The sequence below is a fragment of the Schistocerca americana genome, chromosome 7 (genome assembly GCF_021461395.2).
Source record: "Schistocerca americana isolate TAMUIC-IGC-003095 chromosome 7, iqSchAmer2.1, whole genome shotgun sequence".
NCBI lineage: Eukaryota > Metazoa > Arthropoda > Insecta > Orthoptera > Acrididae > Schistocerca > Schistocerca americana.
This window is the reverse complement of record NC_060125.1, coordinates 76,312,448-76,331,217: the sequence shown is the minus strand read 5'-3', so window position 1 is coordinate 76,331,217 and position 18,770 is coordinate 76,312,448. Positions and strand designations below refer to the sequence as shown.

At 45.5% G+C, this 18,770-nt stretch overlaps 1 protein-coding gene across 1 annotated transcript in view; it reads left to right on the top strand.

The window, feature by feature from the left end:
• LOC124622537 overlaps window positions 1-18,770 on the top strand; it is a 147,262-nt gene that overhangs the window by 10,983 nt on the left and 117,509 nt on the right. The window contains exon 2 of the mRNA XM_047148268.1: window positions 10,440-11,386. Coding sequence (XP_047004224.1) covers window positions 10,440-11,386 — 947 coding nt within the window. The remainder of the gene's footprint in view (window positions 1-10,439; window positions 11,387-18,770) is intronic.

The window sequence follows — 18,770 nt, the reverse complement described above, 5'->3', positions numbered from 1 at the left end:
CCTTCCCTAACTAACTTTAGGAGAGTTTCCTCATTTCTTTTAACCCTTTCATTGTTCTTCGCTTTAGCAGTACTTCACTGCTCATCACTCTATCTACCAATTTCATTTTCTCCTTTCTCCTCCAAACCCATACATAGAATGCTTCAGTTTTATCTTCTTTCCTCGTCTTCGGAGTCGAGCCTTTACAGCCATACAGAATAACATTACACAAGGGGCATTTACCCGTCATTTTTCTCAACTCCTACACAAAGCATTTCTTTTCCTGGAAAGACCTTTTAGCCATTTTAATTCCTGTTCTTATTTATGTTTCACTCAGTTTCAATTGACATGTTCCCCAAATTCCTGTACGGTGGAGCGTGTTCAATTTGACAGTCTGTTGTTTCCACTTTCATTCCTTCTTTGTTACGTAGTCCTGCCTCCTTAGCTTCCTTTGTGCTGATTTTCATTCTGTGCAATTGCAATCCTTCTCCGAGTTTGGACAGTGTTGTTAACATGTCACAACACGCCAGAGACAGTCAGAACTGATTATTTTGAAGTGATTGTCATTGGAGATAATTGTGGTCCTTAGTCTGGTTTGATGCAGATCGCCACACTAGTTGACCCTATGCTACCGTCGTCATCTCTGCATAACTACCGCAACTTACAGCTGTTTGAATCTGCTTGCATCTAAATCTATACTTACTCTGCAAGTCACCTTGCGGTGCGTGACGGATGGTACTTTGTGTACTAATGTCACTTCCCATTTTCCTGTTCAGTCGCTAATAGTTTGGGGGAAAAAACGATTGCCAGTAAACTCCTTGTTGTCTCGAAGCTCTCTAACTTCGGCTTCACGGTCTTTCCATTAGATATACGATGGACGAACCATCATGCACAACTGGCCATTAAAATTGCTACACCACGAATATGACGTGTTACAGACGCGAAATTTAACCAACAGGAAAAAGATGCTGTGATATGCAAATGATTAGTTTTTCAGAGCATTCACACAAGGTTGACGCCGGTGGCGACATCTACAACGTGCTGACATGAGGAAAGTTTCCAACCGATTTCTCATACAAAAACAGAAGTTGACAGGCGTTGCCTGGTGAAACGTTGTTGTGATACGTCGTGTAAGTTGGAGAAATGCGTACCATCACGTTTCCGACTTTGATAAAGGTCGGGTTGTTGATTATCGCGACTGCGGTTTATTGTATCGCGACATTGCTGCTCGCGTTGGTCAGCATCCAATGACTGTTAGCAGAATATGGAATCGGTGGGTTCAGAAGGGTAATACGGAATGCCGTGCTGGATCCCAACGGCCTCGTATCACTAGCAGTCGAGATGACAGGCATCTTATCCGCTTGGCTGTAACGGATCGTGCAGCCACGTCTCGATCCCTTAGTCAACAGGTGGGGACGTCTGCAAGACAACAACCATCTGCACGAACAGTTCGACGACGTTTGCAGCAGCATGGGCTATCAGCTCGGAGACCATGGCTGCGATTACCCTTGACGCTGCATCACAGACAGAAGCGCCTGCGATGGTGTACTCAATGACGAACCTGGGTGCACGAATGGGAAAACGTCATTTTTTCGGATGAATCCGTGTTCTGTTTACAGCATCATGATGGTCGCATCCGTGTTTGGCGACATCTCGGTGAAGCACATTGGAAGCGTGTATTCGTCATCGACATACTGGCGTATCACCCGGCGTGATGGTATGGGGTGCCATTGGTTACACGTCTCGGACACCCCTTGTTCGCATTGACGGCACTTTGAACAGTGGACGTTACATTTCAGATGTGTTACGACCCGTTGATCTACTCTTCATTCGATCCCTGCGAAACCCTACATTTCAGCAGGATAATGCACGACCGCATGTTGCGGGTCCTGTACGGGCCTTTCTGGATACAGAGAATGATCGACTGCTGCCCTGGCCAGCACATTCTCCAGACCTCTCACCAATTGAAAACGTCTGGTCAATGGTGGCCGAGCAACTGGCTCGTCACATCACGCAAGTCATTACTCTTGATGAACTGTGTTATCGTGTTGAAGCTGCATGGGCAGCTGTACCTGTACCCGCCATCCAAGCTCTGTTTGACTCAATGCCGAGGCGTATCAGGGCCGTTACTACGGCCAGAGGTGGTTGTTCTGGGTACTGATTTCTCAGGATCTTTGCACCCAAATTGCGTGAAAATGTAATCACATGTCAGTTCTAGTATAATACGTATGTCCAATGAATACCCGTTTATCATCAGCATTTCTTATTGGTGTAGCAATTTTAATGGCCAGTAGTGCATGTCTTGCCTCTTCCAGGAACGGACGTTCTCGGAACTTTACCAGTAAACCACACCGTGATGCAAGACGCCTCTCCTGCGGCGCCTGCCACTAGAGCCGCCTGTTCATCTCTGTGACGCTTTCGTGCTTGCAAAATGAACCTACAACGACCCTGCCGCTCTACTTTTGTATCTTTTCTAGCTTCTCTAATGATCCTATCTGGTACAGCTCTCATGTTGACGAGCGATACTCAAGTATTGGGCAAACGAAGGTTTTGAAAGCTACCTTCTTTGTTGATGGACGACGTTTCCTGAGGAGTCTTCCGCACAGATCATATAACTCGAGTAAATAACGGGTAGCTAATTAACGTACGTGGTGACAGCATCAGATAGCTACCAAGACGTGCCCCATAGGATTTACATCGGGCTAATTTGGTCGCTGAGACAGCAGCGTGAGTTCGCTATAATGCTCCTTAAACCACTGTAGCACGGTTCTGACACCAAGACACAGAGAGTTATACTGCTGAAAGTTGATATCGCCGTCGGGCAGGACATCAATCATGAGTGGATGCAGGTGGTACGCAGCTGCCCCGCGTTTTCGATAACTACCACAGGTCCCACGCAACTGCAGGAGAATGTCTCCCATAGCATACTGCTCCCACCGGCCTGCGTCGAGCCGCCGTTCACCTCGATGTCCGTGTTTGTGGAGACGAACATCGATCTAGTGTAGCAAAAATGTAATTCACCCGAAGACCCGACACGTTTCCATCGATCGACGGTCGAATTCCGACGGTCACGTTCCCACTGGAATCGCAACTACGATGTCTTTGGGTCAAGATGTGAACAGGTAGAGGTGCTCTGCTGCGGACCTCCACGTTCAATAACGTACGATGAATGGTATGCTACGAAACACTTGTGCGTGCACCAGCATTGTGCTCTTTCTACAGAGATGGCACAGATCACCATCTATCCTACTTTACAGAGCAGTCTAGCCTCCGAACTCCACGTTCTGGATGTGTGTGGCGTCCTTAGGTTAAATAAGTTTAAGTATTTCTAAATTCTAGGGGACTGATGACCTCAACAGTTAAGTCCCATAGTGCTCAGAGGCATTTGAACCATTTTGAACCCACGTTCTGTGAAGAGTCCTGCACATCCAACCATTTAGAGCTTCGTGGTAAGTTTCACTGTCCTTCTACCTCCTTCCGTAGATACTCACGACAGTAACATGTGGACATTCGATCGGCTTCGCCGTTTTCAAGATACTCATTCACAGGCTCTGCGTAATAGTAATCTGCCCTTTGTCAAAGTCGCGCATGTCAGTGGAGTTCCACATTCGCAGCCCATATCTTCACTAGTGTGATCCCCAGCACGCGTCTGCTTCGGTTACTTACTTCTGTTACCTCGTCACGTGCCCGCAAGGCCACTAGGTGGCGTTTACCGTCGAGATGGGCAGTGGCCTTAGCATATCAGTGTGTGTGTGTGTGTGTGTGTAGTCAAAAGTAATGGACCTGTAACTCTGCCGGCAGAAGTGGCCGAGCGGTTCTAGGCGCTTCAGTCCAGAACCGCGCTGCTGCTATGGTCGCAGGTTCGAATCCTGCCTCGGGCATGGATGTGTGTGATGTCCTTAGGTTAGTTAGGTTAAGTGGTTCTAAGTCTAGAGGACTGATGAACCCAGATGTTAAGTCCCATAGTACTCAGAGCCATTTCAGCCATTTTTGTTCCAAAATTCTACAACTGACCGGCGTCAAAGATATAAGCCTATAGTTGCACTTGCCTACTGCAGTCGAGCCTTGGATTTCCTGCACAAGTTTTGACATTCACAGTTCCATCCATTACCAAACTGACGATTTCGTGACGCCTAATGATGTGTCCTACAGACCGATAGTTGTGCTATTTCCACTGCCGGAAAAAAATTAGTACACACTTTTAGCGTTTTCTAATTCACTCAAGGTCTATTGTTGCAAGAGTGCATATTGAGTATATGAAATGATTGCATTTACAGATCAGTAGCACAAGTGGTTCTGAGGTACCAGGTATCGACCAATGCTGAAACACCCTGTTAGTAGGTGGTGTCGCCTCCACGGACGGAAATGCAGGGGCTGACTCTAGCATCCAGTCGATCGTACACATGGCGAATACCGTCCTGGGATACTTTATGCCACGCCTGCTCGAACTGTTCACGTTGTCCTGTAAGACTTGTTGGTTGACGAGCCGCACGAGACAATTCTCATCCCATCACGTCCCATACGTGCTCGATTGGAGACAATTCTTGAGATCGTACTGGCCAGGGAAGTTGCCGCTCGTCTTGCAGAGCACGTCGAGTTTCGCGGGCAGTGTGTGGGTGAGCATTATCATACTGAAACAACTCACCACGTTCCTGCTGCAAGAACGGCAAAAGGAATATTCTGCACGCAGCGAGAGCTCATTAGCGTCTCCTCCACAAACACCGAAGGTGAACAGAGGTTGTAGCTTATCGCACCCCAGAACATAAGGTCTGAGATGGGGCCAGTATGACTGAGACGAAAGCACTCTCCGAGACACCCCTCACCAGGTGTATGTCGTACGCGCACGTGACCCTGTCCGCAGCTCGTGGTCGTGCGGTAGCGTTCTCGCTTCCCGCGCCCCGTTTCCCGGGTTCGATTCCCGGCGGGGTCAGGGATTTTCTCTGCCTCGTGATGACTGGGTGTTGTGTGATGTCCTTAGGTTAGTTAGGTTTAAGTAGTTCTAAGTTCTAGGGGACTGATGACCATAGATGTTAAGTCCCATAGTGCTCAGAGCCATTTGAACCACGTGACCCTCACTGCTTGCAGACGGAATCTGCTTTCATCTCTCAAGACCACAGCGCACCATCTCATCTTCCAAGTGATCCTCTGACGGCACGAATCGAGCCGTGCACGTCGATGCTGTGGCGTGAGTGGAAGCTGGGCTAGAGCTGTGCGTGCCCGCATTCCCACTGCTAATAACCGGTTCGCAACAGTTCGTGTTGACACTTCTGGACTCACAAGACATTTTATTTGCCACTGCTGCCCTTACAATACGACGTTGCACAACTGACGCAGCACGCCCAATGAGTGTGATAATTCTCCGAAAGGGCCAGCCCGCCACTCGGAAAGACACAATTTGACTCATTCCAAACTCGATCAGTTTGCTGTAAGAAGCACGAGTGCGTCTCCGTGGGATGGTTGCCTGCTTGCTTCCCACGTTTGCACCACGCTGAGCCTTCTGGCTGTGAGTATTCCATATTAAGGGGTAGACACAGATGGTGCTCTGGTAGCTATGCCACCACGCCATCTGTTGGCGGACGAAGCTGAAAACACTACCAGTACATCTACTATCCCTATGTGGCATGTGACGTCGTCCGATCAAAATCGAAGTGATCTTTCAGGTGTACTTATCTTTTTCCGGCAATGTGCTTATTAGTTATCCGATATACTCATCCAATTCTCAGTAGTGTTTCGTAATACCAAGTTTAAAACGTTACTATTCTCTCAACCACTTATAGTCCATGTTTTGTATCTGTACAACGTTACACTTTAGAAAAGTATCTTAAGAAAAGATTTCGTGGAGCTTTAATTCATGTGCGATGTAGACAGATTACTTTGTTTCAGAAATGGTTTATTGCTACTGCTAGTCTGTATTTTACATCCACTCAACTTCGGCCATCATTGGTTAAATTGCTGTTCAGAAAGCAAAACTCATTTAATACTTATAATGTCTCATTTCCTAATTTAATTTCCTCGGCGTCGCCTAACTTAATTCGATTACATTCGATAACATTGTTTTACTTTTGCTGACATTTACCTAATAATCTATTTTAAACATACTATCGATTCCGTTCAACTGCTTTTCCAAGTCCTTCGCCGTACCTGACAGAACTTAAAGGTCATTAACAAATATCAAAGATTTTATTTCTTCTTTCTGAACTTAAGTACCATTTGCAAATATTTCATTGGGTTCTTAAATTGCTTCCTTGATGAACAGCTTGAATAACACATGGGATGGGTCTACAGCCCTGTCTCACTCCCTTGTCAGCTACTGCTTCCATCTGAAACTTCCTGGCAGATTAAAACTGCGTGCCGGGCCGAGACTAGAACTCGGGACCTTTGCCTTTCGCGGGCATGTGCTCCACCGTCTGACCGACCCAAGCACGACTCACGCCCCGTCCTCACAGCTTTACTTCTACCAGTACCTCATCTCCTACCTTCCAAACTTTACAGAAGCTCTCCTGCCAAACTGCACTGCTTCCATCTCTTGCCCCTCGACTATTATAGGCGCAGTCTGGCTTATGTTCAAGATGTTGATAACCTTTCACTCCTTGTAATTTATCCCTGCTTCTTTCAGAGTTACAAACACATCTCTTTACCTACAAATGCTATACGGGCGGCTTGTCTTTTTCAAACCAATGTCTTGAGATAAGCCATAGGGTGTGTATAGCCTCGAGTGTTCCCAGATTTCTCCAGAACCCAAACTGATTTTCCAGAAGGTTGGCCTCTACTAGTCTTTCCACTCTTCTATAAGAAACCTGTCTCAGTATTTTCTAACTATGTCTTATTAACTTGGTGGTTTGTACTATTCGCAACTGTCAAGGCTTGTCTTCTTTGGGAATTGAATTACTACATTCTAGGTAAAAAGCTTTCTAAAGCCAAGATCGCATAAATATTTCTATCTTTTGAAAAAGTGGTTTCGACGGACTTTACTATGATCTTCAGGTCTGTATAATAGTGCACATAGATGGAATAATCTCATATAGTGAATTAAGATGTAGTATTTGAGAAAAAAGTTTTCTGTTTGACGTTACAAAAACTGAAAAGGAAACTGTACATTTACATACCTTCAAAATTTTTGTTACAAAATGTGCTTATTGTCAGCTGGAACATCACGCCAAGTTGTAATGTTAGCAGATGAAACGTAGCAAGATACTTAAATGAAAAATTTCCTTTTCCCTTTGTTGAGATGTCAAAAAAAAAAAAACTTTTTTCCTCAAATATTGTGTCATAAATCATGATACGAGATATATTCCATTTATATGCACTGTGCTACAGAACTGAAAATGGCAGCAAAGTTGGCAGTTGAAGTTAAAGAAATATCTATGTGATTTCAGCTTTAGAAAGTCTTTTTTACCAAGTAAAACAGGTCGCTCCTTCTCATTACTCAGCATGGGAAGATGTCATATTACATTCTCTTTGGAGTTTGAGAATGTTCCGCCTGTCTCGTGTACCTTTCATTGTAAATGGAACTGTTCTGTATGTCTTGATAATGAAGATCCGAAACAGCTGTTAAATGATCCTTTATTGAAACGAGTGGTTTCGCAATCTATAACTGCAGCCTCAGGTATACATCGGTGCGAATGCTTGTTTTGCCCCTCAAACAATTCAATGTAGCCGTCAAAGAAAAGTGTAATAGTAGAGACATGTTATACTTACAAAAGTAGCTCAAATAGATAATCATTAAATTATATATTTTAATTTACAATGAGATTGAGGTTGCTACACTGAAGAGAAAAAGAAACAGAAACACGTGCCTAATATCTTGTAGGGTCATAGCGAACACGCGGAAGTACCGCAACACGACGTGGCATGGACTCCACTAATGTCTGAAGTAGTGCTGGAGGAGACTGACACCATGAATCCTCCAGGGCTGTCCATAGACCCGTAAGAGTACGAGAGAGAGGTGATCTCTTCTGAACAGCACGTTGCAAGGCATTCCAGATATGCCCAATAATGTTCATATTTGGAGAGTTAGGTAGCCAGCGGAAGTGTTTAAAGTCAGAAGACTCAAAACGGCTCTGAGCACTATGGGACTTAACTTCTGAGGTCATCTGTCACCTAGAACTTAGAACTACTTAAACCTAACTAACCTAAGGACATCACGCACATCCATGCCCGAGGCAGGAGTCGAACCTGCGACCGTAGCGGTCGCGCGGCTCCAGACTGTAGCCCCTAGAACCTCTCGGCCACTTCGGCCGGCGCTCAGAAGACTGTTCCTGGAGCCACTCTGTAGCAGTTCCGAACGTGTGGGGCGTTGCATTATCCTGCTGGAATTGCCCAAGTCCGACGCAATGCACAATGAACCTGAATGGATGCAGGTGATCATACAGGATGATTACTTACGTGTTACCTGTCAGAGTCGTATCAAGACGTATGAGGGCGACCATATAACTCCAACTGCACACACCCCACACCATTACAGAGCCTCCGACAATTTGAGCAGTTCCCTGTTAACATGTAGGGTCTATGGAATCGTGAGATACATGTACACGTCCATCTGCTCGATACAATTTGAAATGAGACTCGACTGACCAGACAACATGTGTGTAGTCATCTACAGTTCAATGTCGTTGTGGACGAGCCCAGGAGAGGTGCAAAGCTTTGTGTCGTGCAGTCATCAAGGGTACACGAGTGAGCCTTTGACTCCGGAAGTCCATATCGATGATGTTTCGTTGAACGGTTCACACGCTGATGCTTGTTGATGGTCCAGCGCTAAAATCCGCAGCAATTTGAGGAAGGGCTGCACTTCTGTCACGATGAACGAATTTCCTCAGTCGTCGCAGACCCTGTTCTAGCAGGATCTTTTTCCGGCAGCTATACCGAAGATTTGATGATTTACCGGATTGCTGACATTCACGGTACACTCATGAAATGGTCATACGGGAAAATCCCCACTTAATCGCTACCTTGGAATGGTGTGTCCCAGGCCAGCCGCTGTGACCGAGCTGTTCTAGGCGCCTCAGTCCGGAACCGCACTGCTGCTATGGTCGCAGGTTCGAATCCTGCCTCGGGCATGGATGTGTGTCATGTCCGTAGGTTAGTTAGGTTTAAGTAGTTGTAAGTCTAGGGGATTGATGACCTCAGATGTTAAGTCCCATAGTGCTTAGAGCCATTTCAAGCTTTTTTGGTGTGTCCCACCGCTCGTGCGCCGACTGGAACACCACGTTCAGACTCACTTAAATCTTGATAACCGGCCATTGTAGCAACGTTAACCGATCTAACAACTGCGCCAGACACTTGTTGTCTTATATAGGCGTTGCCGATCGCAGTTCGTATTCTGCCTTATTATATATCCCTGTATTTGAATACGCATGCCTATACCAATTTCTTTGGCACTTCAATGTATTCCTGAACGAATTTTTATTCTTACATCTTCTACAGTTCTTCTCAGTGAATGGCTAGTGTCGTTTTTCTTATTTTACATGTGTGAACTCCTTTTTTTCGAAATTCAAAGGGTGGCGTATTGTTTTCTTCGTCAAACTGAAGCCGATTCGATTAAAAAGCAAGCAGCGAGGAAGAGATCACTGGTAGTACTATTCAGTCAGACATACAGCGGCGAGTAGCCTGTTTATTAAATGTTGCTGACCATTTTGTTCTGTTCATACAGCATAGATTTACTCAATACAGCGAGATATTTAATGGCATACTAATAACACGGCTAACTTCTTGATACTACGTTCCATCATTAGTTTTTCTAAAATCAAAGGCCCCAACTGCGACTGAATGCTGAAATACACTCCATCATCTCTACAAGTACAGGACGGGGATAATTCTTTAGTCTCTCTGTTCAAAACAACATTTCCACCTAAGTTTATTCCTATGTGCAACGGGGCCGATATGTTTTACAACGCTGTATATAACCATACCATAGCAAGGGGCCAGCAAAGAACAGAGCACACGAAGTGACTATAGATCATGGTCTTATCATATTGAATTCATTAGAAGTGGTACAATAGGGGATTGTGGCAAAAACTCGAAGGAGATCCTCCCCATCCTATACGTATTACGTTTGTTTATGATCCACGTCACTTTCACTGGTATTACTAGTGGTAAACCAGGGAACATTGCCGGCCGGAGTGGCCGTGAGCTTCTAGCGCTACAGTCTGGAGCCGGGCGACAGCTACGGTCGCAGGTTCGAATCCTGCCTCGGGCATGGATGTGTGTGATGTCCTTAGGTTAGTTAGGTTTAAGTAGTTCTCAGTTCTAGGCGACTGATGACCTCAGAAGTTCAGTCGCATAGTGATCATAGCCATTTGAACCAGGGAACATTGATAGCACAACAAGCCATACTTTACCATTTCGACTATACTAAAATTATCGTAAAGTGTTAAAACAGTTGCATGTAAGAAAGAGCCCAATTTGTGACGGATAGCGATGCAGTTAAATTTGCTGAAACTGTATGTCATTCTCTGTTGCAGGTTCGAATACAAAATGTGAAGAAGCTGCAGACGGAGAAACCGTACGAGAGCCAGCCGTTGTGGCAGCAGGTGATAGAAGTGGAGGAGCTGTTTCCCCTCCCGAACAACTACAGCTTCATGTCTCCCCAGCGTCCGAAGCGTCCTTCCAGTTCCTCACACCAGCCGCACGACAAGGGCAAGTGGAACGCCACCGGTTCCTCAAATGAAACGCAGCACCGCCCGTGGCGCGGCCACACAAACAACACGTCACGCTGGAAGAACTCTGGGGGTGCAGGCTCTGCCAGCCAGTGGCAGCGTGATCCTGGATCCATGGCGACAACGCGTCGGCCTGGTACAGGCGGACCTGTGCAGAAACCGAATGGAAGTGCCGAGCACAACAACAACAATAACAACAACAACGGTACAAGAAACAACAGTCCTGCTATTACTACAGAGGAGAGTAATGAAGTCCGAGAGCCTCTTATGCACCCTTTTGGACCGTGGTTTTTATGGTTTCCGGGAAATTATTACGATATTCATCAGATTAGACCTGATTCTGGTGAAGGTTCTTCTGAAACTGAGACTGCTGACAAACAAAAAGGGTCCAGTGGCAAAATGGGAAATGCTGACCACGCTCAGACAAATTATATGTATGGCCCATTCGCCTATGTACCCGCTACAGATCAATACCAGCATGACGTTACACCAGTAGCAAAAAGGACACAGAGCGCGGACGGTATGCCGAGAGATTACGAACAACATTACGACATTCCCGTCAGCCACGAAGGGAAAAATAGTGCTTCTGTGGCAGCAGACGAAGCGTTCTCGTCGAGACACCCAGCGCCCAATCATCACGGGACGTACTTTCCTGCGGAAGACTACGGCACCAGTTGCTATCCGGAGCCATATTACCTTCATCGACGTCAGAGAAGGCAACTATACAGCTTTCTGGAGAGCGCGATAGACGCGTGAGTATACTGAAGGTGACAGATGAAGACAGTCCCTCATGTTAAAATGCATTTCCATTTGAGATTTGGTTTTCTCAGTAGTCACTGACCTAAAGGGGATATTCTACATTCACATTTATACACATCAGCCACATTTCCTCGTCTCTGCTATACAGGAATATATACGATATACGATAACTTTTATAACTTATCGCGGTGGCGCAGGTGAAGTCGAGACACAGAAATTGGTGTAGGTCGCTTGCGGTCTACAAGCCGGGAAATAGCCTCAAATAGGCCTACAAAAACCGTCTAAGCTACAGCGCATACAGATTGCTCGAGATTTTGGCTAAAATCGTTCTTCAATCTGAAAAACTAGTTGTTTTTGCACTTACTAATCGTAAATTTGAAGTGTTACCTCAAAATATTGTGAGTTTTAACGGGACAAAATTAACAATTAAATACTTTTGTTTGTCTAGCATTTTTACTACAATAAATTTCCTTTACTTCACGTCTATGGTCACAAATTTTTTGTCATCAGACTACCGGTTTCGATCTATAATGACCATCTTCAGCTCTGTTTTATAAAAACATGTCCTAATGGGAGCCACTACCACAAAATTACTGCGCCTGTAAACTTAGATCTAGATTGTAAAAGTAATTAGATCTTCCACAATGTTTGCAAAAGATATTTTTGTTTCATTTTCCTCACCAAAGTTTAAATTAATAATCATCATCTTCACTTCAAGCATTAGGTCTTTTTTTTTTTTGTTTTGCCCGTTACGGTACTCAACGCTCACACGAGCTTCCTTGACTTCGTCTCCCAACTGGCTTAAATCTTCTTATTTGGAGACGCAATCTTCCTCGATTCATTCTTTCGAGATGTTCGTTCCACTTTCTTCTCTTTTCTTGAATTTTATTGAGGATGTTAACAAAATAGCACAGGGCAGAGAAGACATTGTAAATGTCGCGCGTTGAATGCGAGCCGTACCTTGAGTGCTTTTTGTGGGTCAGTTTGAGGTCATCTCTCGTCCTGATAGAATGTAAGTGTCCTGCATCAAATTGTTCGTCCCGACTTTCCGTTCTCACTGTGGTAAAAGGACGCCCACACTCGCGGTTCCACCCCTTCCCCCTCCTCCTCTACAGCGCTCAGAGAAGGGAAAAAGTGTAGTGTAGTCAGTCAGTGTAGTGTAATCTTTTTCTTCCGAGAAAAGATTTAAAAGTCGATATTACACGGGTTCTTTACAGGTTCGGAACTGGCAATTCCTTATGGCTACTTAAAAATCGCCGTTCGTCGTACATAATATTAAATATTCTCCATAGTCCCAGGTCTAAATCTCCCCTGCCCTACAAACTACGGCACGGGCGCCCTTGCTTTAGTAAGCTGTAAACCGTTGTCGTTCATACCCTACGGTGTAGTCCACGAGAGACCATCCCTGGCAGCTGGCAGTGCTATTGCCAGTTTTTGGCTGCGAAACGCGAACAGCTCCAGACGACAGCAATAGTCATCTACAGAGCTGCGACAACGCACAAGCGCTTCCGCAGAGAGGCACACAAAATCGCATTACGTGGCTGGATGAGGCAGTCACACAAGGCAGCCGCGCCAAGCACACTGTAATAACTGTCAGGGTTCCCCTCGCGTCGACTCTACTGCGGAAATTTCTGGTACCACAACGACTCACCCGCTTTCCTGTTACAGTTGGAAATGGTACACGGAAAGAACCGCTGTGGGTAAGTTTAAGCACCGTCATTTTTCATCATCATTTGAATACGGAGTGTTTAACTTACCACCCTAAGGCTGTAACAGTGGAAACTGGATGATGATGATGATGATGTCTGGTTTGTGGGGCGCTCCACTGCGCGGTCATCAGCGCCTGTACAAAGTCCCAATCTATACACAGTCCTATCTAACCACTTTCACGAATGATGATGAAATGATGAGGACACCACAAACACCCAGTCCCTGGGCAGAGGAAATCCCCAACCCGGCCAGGAATCGACCCCAGGACCCCGTGATCCAGAGGCAGCAACGCTAGCCACTAGGCCACGAGCTGCGGACGTGGAAACTGGAGCTGCCCAGGCTCGCTCAGTATTTTCTGAACTGTCCCCGCAGCGATGGTCACTATGGCAAACTGCTGCACTGTCAGTCGATCTGGAAATATCTGGTTCGAATCTTTGTGGTGGAAGCAACTTCATGACCAGAATTTGCCGAGCAATGAGATGAGAGGTAATGGCGAAGCGTGATCTCCATGCTTATCCTGGTTGACATGCCAAACTAGTCTACTTTGTCTCACGGAGTGATTGCATACTGTTAGTTTTAACAGTCATCCACAAGTTACAAGAAACATACTGGACAACACTTAAGCGACAGAAGAAGGGAACAGTAAACCGACTTTACTGGTAGGTTGACTGGGACAGAAATGTGGAAACGGTTAATAGTGTCTAAAAGTCATTAATTAGTACGAAAATTATTTGGACTTTGCTGCAGAGACTGCAGATCATCAATCTGTATTTGGGGGCATAAGAAAGATTGTGAACTTGTTTGCCCAAATTTGACATCTGCTTTTTCCCAAACACTTTTCCTTCGATGAACGGGCGAAACTCTCCCATTTATCTTGCAACAGTACACAGAAATGTACAATGCAAAAATTATGCACTTCTTACGATTTTCCTCTGGTTTCTTGCAGAAACTTTTGTCTGATTTTAAAAATCTACTTTTTGCCAAGTGTCATCATTTTTAGCGTTCTTACGAGAAAGCTTTCGAAAACTTCAGATCGAGGTCTTAAAATACTCCTATTTTACCTAACTGGTAGCTTATCTACTAAGAGCGGAGTCCCCTGCAAAGTAATGGTCCTTGTTTAAGACCCTGACTGGCAACCTGTTTTAATCTGGCAGGAGGTTCCCGAAACAGCGCACATACTGCTGCGGAGTGAAACACTCTCTCCCCTTTTACACTCTCCAGAAACACTCACTCCCCTTTTACACTCTCCAGCATTAATCAATTATTCAGAATTACTGTCATTTACACGTGGTTTCCTTCCTTCAGACCATGAAAAGCTTATGAATCTTACACGGCATTACTTCCGACGTGCTAGCTTCGTTACAGAAGGAGCGACACATTGTATTCACTGTTAAGTGTAACAGGTGTAAGTGCAGATGTTCCTGTTGGTGACCGAGGACGGAGTAATGTTCAACACTAAATCAGTATTTACGTCATTTGCAGACTCGGTGTTATAGCTATTAGAAACAGTACACTTTTAGGTTGGTTGGTACCTCCAAGTACATGTGGCAAGAGCAAACCATTAACAGTTACACTGAAGAACCAAAGAAACTGGTACACCTGTTTAACGTAGTGTAGGGCACCCACGAGCACGCAGAAGTGCCACAATACGACGTGGCATGGACGAACTAATGTCTGCAGTACTGCTGGAGGGAAATGACACCATAAATCTGCAGGGCTGTCCATAAATCCGTGACAGTACGAGGAGGTGGAGATTTCTTCTGAATAGCACGTTGCAAGGCTTCCCAGATATGATCAATAATGTTCATGTCTGGGTAGTTTAGGGGCCAGCGGAAGTGTTTAAACTCAGAAGAGTGTTCCTGTGTTGCTACAATTGTGGAGGTGTGGGGCGTCGCATTGTCCTGTTGAAATTTTCTAAGTCCGTCGGAACGCACAATGCACATGAATGGATGCAGGTGATCAGACAGAGTGCTTACGTACGTGTTATCTGTCTGAGTCGTATCTAGACGTATCGGGGATCCCATAACACCCCAACTGTACACGCCCCACACCATTACAGAGCCTCCATCAGCTTTTACAGTCTCCTACTGATATGACAGTCTCCTACTGATATGCAGGATCTATGGATTCATGAGGTTGACTCCATACCTGTACACGTCCATCCGATAGATGTAATTTGAAACGAGACTAATCTGGCCAGGTAACGTGTTTCCAGTCACCAATAGTCCAATTTCGGTGAAGACGGGCCCAGGCGAGGTGTAAAGCTTTGTGCCCTGCAGTCATCAAGGATACACGAGTGGGTCTTGCCCCGAAAGTCCATATCGATGATGTTTCGTTTAATGGTTCGCACTCTGACACTTGTTGATGGCTCAGCATTGAAGTCTGCAGCAATTTGCGGAAGGGTTGCAATTCTGTGACGCTGAACGATTCTCTTCAGTGGTCGTTGCTCTCGTTATTGCAGGATCTTTCTCCGGCCGCAGCGAAGATTGATGTTTTATCGGATTCCTGGTTTCACGGTAGACTCGTGAAATGGTCGTACAGAAAATCCCCTTCATCGGTGCCTCGTAGATTCCGTGTCCCATCACTCGTGCGCCGACTATAACACAATAACTCACTTAAATCTTGATAACCTGCCATTGTAGCAGCAGCTACCGAACTAACAAGTGCACCAGCCACGTGTTGTCTTATATAGGCGTTGCCGACCGCTGTCACGTATTCTGCCTGTTTGCATATCTCCGTATGTGAATACGCATGCCCATACCAGTTTCTTTAGAGCTTCAGTGTATTTTGCTCTGGGCAGCAGGTCCGGTGTTGAAGAGCAGACACATGGACGCAAATGTCGTATATAATGACGGGCGTAATCCACTTAATAGTGCAGTTAGAACCAAGCAGAAAACATCAGGAAGTAAATTATGTGACGTGTTTGTGGGCTGACGGTTAGCTGCAGAGAAGAAACAACCAACACACTTATGAGTGTACTCATAAACTGCCACATTGCGAGGTGCCGGGGTGGAGAAGAGTTTGAACCTCTTTAATTCAGACGAATTTTGCATGAGAACGAGACATGCGCTCGACCCTCTCCTTATCTACCACCTAATTAATTATGCGCAAAACGGTAATGGAAGGAAATGATGGTGGACCCTGCTATTTGGTAAAATAAGGAGTGCACAGTCACAATAATTTGATAAAAATCGTAATCTGCTCAAAAAAGAGAACTTTATAATAATAAACAACAGGAAATGGGATTCTACCTATATATATGAAATGATATTCGGATTAAATGAGATTTATTATACATCAGAACAGAAATGCACATGATTGTCGACACACACAGTGAGAATAAGAGTTGGCTCAAGAACAAGGGGCTCCTACTCTCTGTGATGCAATAGATTGACGATAATGACTGGAGGTCCAAATGAATCAAATATTAATCTCGCGACTATACAGGGTGTTACAAAAAGGTACGGCCAAACTTTCAGGAAACATTCCTCACACACAAAGAAAGAAAATATGTTATGTGGACATGTGTCCGGAAACGCTTACTTTCCATGTTAGAGCTCATTTTATTACTTCTCTCCAAATCACATTAATCATGGAATGGAAACACACAGCAACAGAACGTACCAGCGTGACTTCAAACACTTTCTTACAGGAAATGTTCAAAATGTCTTCCGTTATCGAGGAAACATGCATCCACCCTCTGGCGTATGGAATCCCTGATGCGCTGATGCAGCCCTGGAGAATGGCGTATTGTATCACAGCCGTCCACAATACGAGCACGAAGAGTCTCTACATTTGGTACCGGGGTTGCGTAGACAAGAGCTTTCAAATGCCCCCATAAATGAAAGTCAAGAGGGTTGAGGTCAGGAGAGCGTGGAGGCCATGGAATTGGTCCGCCTCCACCAATTCATCGGTCACCGAATCTGTTGTTGAGAAGCGTACGAACACTTCCACTGAAATGTGCAGGAGCTCCATCGTGCATGAACCACATGTTGTGTCGTACTTGTAAAGGCACATGTTCTAGCAGCACAGGTAGAGTATCCAGTATGAAATCATGATAACGTGCTCCATTGAGCGTAGGTGGAAGAACATGGGGCCCAATCAAGACATAACCAACAATTCCTGCCCAAACGTTTACAGAAAATCTGTGTTGATGACGTGATTGCACAATTGCGTGCGGATTCTCGTCAGTCCACACATGTTGATTGTGAAAATTTACAATTTGATTACGTTGGAATGAAACCTCATCCGTAAAGAGAACATTTGCACTGAAATGAGGATTGACACATTGTTGGATGAACCATTCGCAGAAGTGTACCCGTGGAGGCCAATCAGCTGCTGATAATGCCTGCACACGCTGTACATGGTACGGAAACAACTGGTTCTCCCGTAGCACTCTCCATACAGTGACGTGGTCAACGTTACCTTGTACAGCAGCAACTTCTCTGAAGCTGACATTAGGGTTATCGTCAACTGCACGAAGAATTGCCTCGTCCATTGCAGGTGTCCTCGTCGTTCTATGTCTTCCCCAGTTGCGAGTCATAGGCTGGAATGTTCCGTGCTCCCTAAGACGCCGATCAATTGCTTCGAACGTCTTCCTGTCGGGACACCTTCGTTCTGGAAATCTGTCTCGATACAAACGTACCGCGCCACGGCTATTGCTCCGTGCTAATCCATACATCAAATGGGCATCTGCCAACTCCACATTTGTAAACATTGCACTGACTGCAAAACCACGTTCGTGATGAACACTAACCTGTTGATGCTACGTACTGATGTGCATGATGCTAGTACTGTAGAACAATGAGTCGCTTGTCAACACAAGCACCGAAGTCAACATTACCTTCCTTCAATTGGGCCAACTGGCGGTGAATCAAGGAAGTACAGTACATACTGACGAAACTAAAATGAGCTCTAACATGGAAATTAAGCTTTTCCGGACACGTAACATCTTTTCTTTATTTGTGTGTGAGGAATGTTTCCTGAAAGTTTGGCCGTACCTTTTTGTAACACCCTGTACAGCAGTAGCGCAATTAGTAGTGAGAGCTGAAATGGGATCACATAGAGAAACAAGCAAGGTGGACTTGTAGCAAAGCGAGCGCACGTGTTGCTGATGGATTCAGTATAAAATTGATAAGGTCCTACAATGTCGGAGCCGCAAAATACTGTACCAGTACTGAAACCTGCAGCACGTCGTCAGTAGGCAGCGTCCTTATGACGTGGGCGCCGACTCTTGCGGTGCAGCAACTCTGTGTCAACCCCTGGCCTCGAAGGCTGTCAGAGAATTCTAAGTTCTTCCGAAAGAGAGCGACCATGCTGCAAGACTGTCCGACTCCGACGAAGATCAGATCCAGAATTAGCTTTCTGTGATGCGAAGCAAGAGCGAAGCCAGTATTGCTCAACTCCCTACTCTCCTCGAAAACCACGAATCAGCATTCAATTCTGATTCAAAAATTCCCCCACACTGCCTAAGAACATCATTCGCGCCAAGAGCGACCGTTCCCTCCAATTTCGAGCAGGGCTTTATGACGTCAACTAGCTTCAGTTTAAGTTGACCAATCATGCCTCTGCTATTCAGCTGAGTGCACTGAACTTGGCGTTTGACCGGCTACGAAAACAACCTGCCTAGACCACCGGCCATCCGGGGCCAGACAGTCGCACCCAGCA